Raw genomic sequence first — 6,000 nt, forward strand, 5'->3', positions numbered from 1 at the left:
ATTTCTCAAATAATTTTGAAAAATACCTAGGAGTGCTGGATTATATGCTTTGGTATGTTTAGCATTATAATTGCCATACTGTCTTCCAAAGTGGCTTTATCAGTTTGTATTCCCACCAGCAATGAATGAGTGTTCCTGTTGCTCCGTATCTTTTCCAGCAATTGGTATTATCATATTTTTGGATTTTAATCATTCTAATAGATGTTTAATTGTGTCTCATTGTTTTAATTTAGTTTTCTAATGACATAGGATGTTGAACATCTTTTCATATGTTTATTTTTCTTCTGTATATCTTCTCTGATGAGTTGTTTAAGATCTTTTGCCCATATTTTGATTGTGTCATTTCCCTATTGTGTTTTAAGGTTCTTTACAAATTTTGGATACAAGTACTTTATCATATATGTATTTTATAAATATTTTCTCCCACTGTATGAGTGTCTTCGTTTTCTTTTAACAGTACCTTTCACAGAGCAAATTTTTAATTCTAGTGATGTTCAACTTACCAATATTTTCAATGGATCATGGTTTTGGTGTTATATCTAAAATACTATCACCAAACCCAAAATTACATAGTTTTTTACCTGTGTTTTCTCCCAGAAGTTTCATAGTTTTGTATTTTATATTTAAGTCTGTGGTCCATTTTGACAACTTTTTGTTTCAGGTATGAGGTCTCTGACTAGATTCATTTTTCTGCATTTAGATATCCAGTTGTTCCAGCTCTTTTGAAAAGACTGTTCTTTTTCCATTGAATTGCCTTTATCCTGTTGTCAAAAGTCAGTCGAGTGTATTTGTGTGGGATTGTTTCTGGGCTGACACTGTTAATCCATTTGTCTTTTCTTTCACCAGTGCCATTGCTGTTTTGATTCCTGTAGCTTTATAGTAAGTTTTAGAAGTGGGTAGTGTGAATCTGCCAACTTCATTCTTTTTCGGTATTGTGTGGGCTATTCTAGGCCCTTTGCCTCTGCATATAACTCTTAGGGATGTTCACTGAATCTTAATAACTAAAAATTAAAATTAAAATGGTTAATCCTCAGAGATGCAAAATAAGTGTGATATTTCTTTAATTTTTTTCCAGGTGGTTCTTTGAGGCTCTGAAGTATCCTAAGTTTTCCAAGGCTAATGTCATCAATGGAATTCTCATGACAGTGGTGTTCTTCATCGTGCGGATTGCCTCAATACCTCCTTTCTATAGCTACCTTTATTCTGTATTAGGAACAGAAGCTTACATTAGGCTTGGATTTTTAATCCAATGTTCCTGGATATCTACTTGTTTTGTTTTAGATGTGATGAATGTCATGTGGATGATCAAAATCACGAAAGGGTGCATCAAAGTCATCACTCTAATCAGACAAGAGAAAGCCAAGAATAGTCTTCAGAATGGAAAACTTGACTGAAAGTGGGCTATTGATGAGCATACTACCTGCATTATGTCTACTGATAGGATGGATTTTTGGCATGTTCTTGTGCTTCGTTATTAATTATACTGGCTAATCAGGGTTTCGGTGTTTTTTTTTCTTTTTTACTTCTAGAAAAGAGAAACTAAATCTTAGTTTTTATCCCAGGATTTCTTTTCTAATTTCCTCTGCATTATAAGCATGGATAAAAATCTCAAAGGTTTAAATAAAAAATTATAAATATAGTGTGAATCTTTTCAGAAATCTGTTAATCTGCATTGGCATTTTTCTCTGTGAAAAGATGACTATACTACTTTGGTACACTTGGTTTATGTCATCAGTTTTGCTGAAAGAATGGGCACTGCTTTTAAATCTGTACATAGCAGTCAACATTTTGTCGCACTGCCCTGTTCTTTCAATGGCTGTCAATACCTGTGTAGGGTTTAATTTCCAAATTGTTGAAGTGGTCTTTTTCATAGGCTATTAGGTTTATTTTTCATTTAGATATGCTATCATCTATTAATGATGAAGTATTTTGCTTCCTTTGGGAATATTTAATTAGTTCAGTCATGAAAAATTCTTCCTGCATTTTTAGATTCTTCAGATATCACTTTATTTCTATTTTTAACATTTTATCAAATTACTGCTTTTTATTTTATAGTAAGGCTTTAGACACATCGTGCAGAGCTCCTTAAGAGGTGAATTCCTCCTAAAAATGCATGTTATAGATGACTATTTAGGCTAGTAGGAGGAATCATTAAGAAAAAGTTTTATAGCACAGCTGTCTTTATCTGCTTCCCTTTCACCTTTTCTGTGGAAAAAATATTATTTCTATTTATAAAACCTCCCCTGGATTTACATACCAACATCACCAGTACCAAAGTCTGTACAATGGGTATTTATCCTTCTCCCAAAGTAGGCTTCTTCTTGATGAGACCAAAACTACAAAAAAAGTCAGTATTCACATCTTACAGTTTACAGCCATACTTGCTTAGTCAGAAGTTCAAGTGCTTTGAATTTCTATCTTTCCTAAAGGACAGGAAAAATATAGGTAATTTAATCCAAGTATTCTGATTATCAATTTTCTTGTCTTAAATGTGACGATAAATGACTAGTGGCTGGTTTTTTGTTTGATTTTGTGTGTGTGAGTTTATGCTTGCTTTTGTGTTGGTTTTTGCAACCCAAGTATAGAATTATATAGTTAGCTGTTACTGCATTTATTTATTTTTTTCAAGAACGTTAATGATTGTTCTTACCTAAGAAAAAAAGATATTAAACTTAACCAGTGTTGAATACTTCAGTTAAATTGAACCCAAACCAAAAGATCTAGTTCATTTAATTTCTCAGTTTGAAGGAGAATGTTTGGCTCTTTCATTGTTCATGTTATAATCATGAAGGGAGGCTAGCTGGATATGGCAACATTTTTTATTTCACTTGATTTGGCCATCCAGTGCAGACAGAACCTGATAAGTTTTAGAACATTTAAAGAAGGTAATTTAAGACTCAATAACTAAAATGACAAAATGTGATTGATTGGCTTATATTAGGTACACTTATTTTTGAAAGAATTGATGTAAAATATAGGTATTTGTTTTTAAAGCTTCTGATATTACATTGATAATTTGTTAACAAACTTTAGTGCCTTCCACATCATGGGCACTTAAATGTGTATTGGTTGTTTAGAGGGGGTGTGAATCAGTGGTTTTATCTTGTTTTTTTCTTGCTCTTTTTCAAGAAAACTGGCTTTTTAAAAGGAAGACATTTGTATTAGAAAACTATTTTGGAGATCCATTCCTTTAAAAAGAAACAAAACTTGAAATAAGTATTTTTAACTCTTTGGATATTTCTATAGTTTCTGAACACAGATTTTAAACTCATCAAAATGAAGATAAGCTGTAACATTAGTGAGTTTCCATATAGCAGTTTCAGTTTTTATAGTTGCTATTTCATGCTTATAACTTCATTTTTACTTTCATTGACAGCACTTTTTGTTAGTATAGCCACTCACTAAATATGTGTATTTAAAATATCAGTGTTTTGAACTAAAGTTTATTAGTCAACAATTCTTATTATATGCTGTCTGCATGACAGCTAATTCAACATCCAAAAGTAGATTCTATGTATTTCCTCATACAACAGACATGAAATGGAAAAGATGCTAGACTGCCATCCTACTTTAAGTCAGAACTTTCGGGAGCTATACTTGCTGTTCTGAGATTGTGTCCACCTATCTAAGATTCAAGTGAAGACAACATATCATTTGTTAAATGATAAATTTTTCATTTGTTAAATGACAAACTTTTGCTAGACATTTTACATATTAAGTGTTTTGACTACATGGATCAATTTAAATGATTCTATTAGGCATTCTGATATTTAACACCTCTGTTAAAATATTTATAGAATATAAAAATAATGGTATAAATTTTTAAGCAACTCTATTTTTGTAGAAAAAGGTTAGTGACAACCTGTAACTATAAAGATGTTCTTTGAATGTACAGTAGTGTAGAAAATAAACATTCTTAAAAATTTTTGAAAGAAATTAAAATCAACTAAATAGCATGCAAGATTATAGAATCTGCATTGGATATTTTATTTTACTCAGTAGAATTTAAAAATTATAAGCTTGGGTTTATAGAGTTTCCTTCTTGTGTCTAAAATCTTTTTAATGGGTATTGTTTGCATTTACTTAAAACTCAAAATGGAGTTATATATGAGTGCAAAGCAGTTAACTCCTACTTGAACTGTCTTGATTCCTTATGGTAAATTGAAGTGCAATTTTATTCCAATTGTAATTTTGTTATTTCATGGACTAGCCCTATGTTAAGAGAAATAATGTCTTTACCATTCCTAAGGGTGACTGATACACTATGGGTGATCCAGTACTATTGTGAAGGTCTAGTTTTTAAAACTACATGTTTATAGCACAGGTGTTTGAATTGAATTCTTTTCTAAATTTTAATCTATATGACTCAAGTCAAAGTTTTGCTAAAGTATTGGTTTTTAAGTTGTACACTTTCTCCAAGGTGCACCAAGCATTTGGAGAATGGTTCTTCGCTGGTGTGAAGAGGCAGCTTATGGTCTGATATGCCATTTGTTGTGCATTTGGAAACATTCTTCTCATGGAGATACATAGGGGAAAGCACATTGTAATATTTATGTTTGTTCTGATTCATTTTTAAGTGAAATAAACATGTTCCAAAAAACACCATTGAATGTTTGAACAAGTTTCAGTTTCTAGGTACTTTTAACCCCAAATATGTAAATATACATTTGAATTGGCTTTAAGTGGTTTACCCTGTTGTATGAAAATTGAAAAGTCCATGTATTGTTAACATCATCAGTTATACTTCATTGAGACTATGTATTTATGTGTTTTGGATTCCATAGGAAGCAAACTTATATAATTTTATCAGGATTGTGGTACAGCGTTTCTCCACAGGTGCAAACAGCACAACATTGAGATCCCTCCTGTCAGAAATCCCAGCACACACAAACCTTCCCAGCCTTAACCACACCTGGTTCGATGACAGGCATACTAAAGCTACTGGAAGTGAGTCTGACACAAACACATGTAATATTCGTGAGAGTAATGAAAAGCCAGTAGGACCTGGAGTTGGAGCAGACACCGAGACTGATTTTTCCCTTGACAGGCATGATGCTTCTCCCTCAATACGGAAGTTTTCTCTCTGAATCCTTCCAGCCTTTCCATCTCATCCTCCTAATGCCGCCAAAGACTTCCTTAGCACCTCCCTCGCTTATGCCATCACCTTTCTATATCAACTTGTGAGACCACCCCGTACTCACAAACTTTCCAGTCTATTGTGGCAAATTTAAAAGTTTGCAAGTATGTTCTTTCATTGGGAAAAAAAAGTTAAAGTAGCAATCAGACAAAGCATAATTTAGTAAGAGGCTATAGGAAGCCATGTAGCACTTAATAATACTTGTTAAAATGCAAGACAAGGCTCATAATGCTGTGGTTTTATTGAAGAACATTTGTAGTTTCTTTTTTCTTAAACTGGTTTAGCAGTAACAGCTTTATAACTTGTGTCAGCTGGGGATTCATTGTAGGCATGTAAATTATCTAAATGTTCTTCCTTAGAGCCTATGACAGGAGGAGGAGGAACTGAGGTAGCTGTGTTAAAGAGGCTGTTATGAGGGGCTGCTAGTCTGTGGAGCATGACTGAATCTTGTTCTTTAATGGAGCAAACTTAGTGACAGTCATGTTTCTTTTGAAAACAAGCTTACCAGCAAATGGATTACTCAGGGTGTTTTTCCAAAGTACAGCACCCAAGGACTTGAGCCCTACCCCTTTATAGCCCAGACTTCAAACTGCCTCTACTAGTTTAGATAATAGGTCATACCTTTATTAGATATTTTGGATAGTAGTGAAGAAGGGAAGGCAGCTGCTAAAGATGGGTTTATTTGCATTGAAATGTTTACACTGATTGACTCTGAACAGTAGACAGTTTTGATATCAGGCCCTATATTTAAGACCAAAAACAATGAGAAGTATTTCTAATCTCAAAGATATAATACCTCTGGCTGAAAACTTGTTAATCACCATTTGTATACTTTTTCTTTATGTTGTTCTGTATTCTTTCTG

At 33.0% G+C, this 6,000-nt stretch overlaps 1 protein-coding gene across 5 annotated transcripts in view; it reads left to right on the top strand.

Annotated features, from left to right (window-relative positions):
• TLCD4 (TLC domain containing 4) overlaps positions 1-4,602 on the top strand; it is a 59,226-nt gene extending 54,624 nt beyond the window's left edge. For all 5 annotated transcript variants that reach the window (XM_057500448.1, XM_057500449.1, XM_057500447.1 and 2 more), the window contains one exon: positions 1,076-4,602. In XM_057500448.1, the coding sequence (XP_057356431.1) occupies positions 1,076-1,394 (319 nt within the window). In that variant the 3' untranslated portion in view covers positions 1,395-4,602. The remainder of the gene's footprint in view (positions 1-1,075) is intronic.
• The last annotated feature ends 1,398 nt before the right edge of the window (positions 4,603-6,000 follow it).

This window comes from Manis pentadactyla, chromosome 4 (assembly GCF_030020395.1).
Source record: "Manis pentadactyla isolate mManPen7 chromosome 4, mManPen7.hap1, whole genome shotgun sequence".
Lineage (NCBI taxonomy): Eukaryota > Metazoa > Chordata > Mammalia > Pholidota > Manidae > Manis > Manis pentadactyla.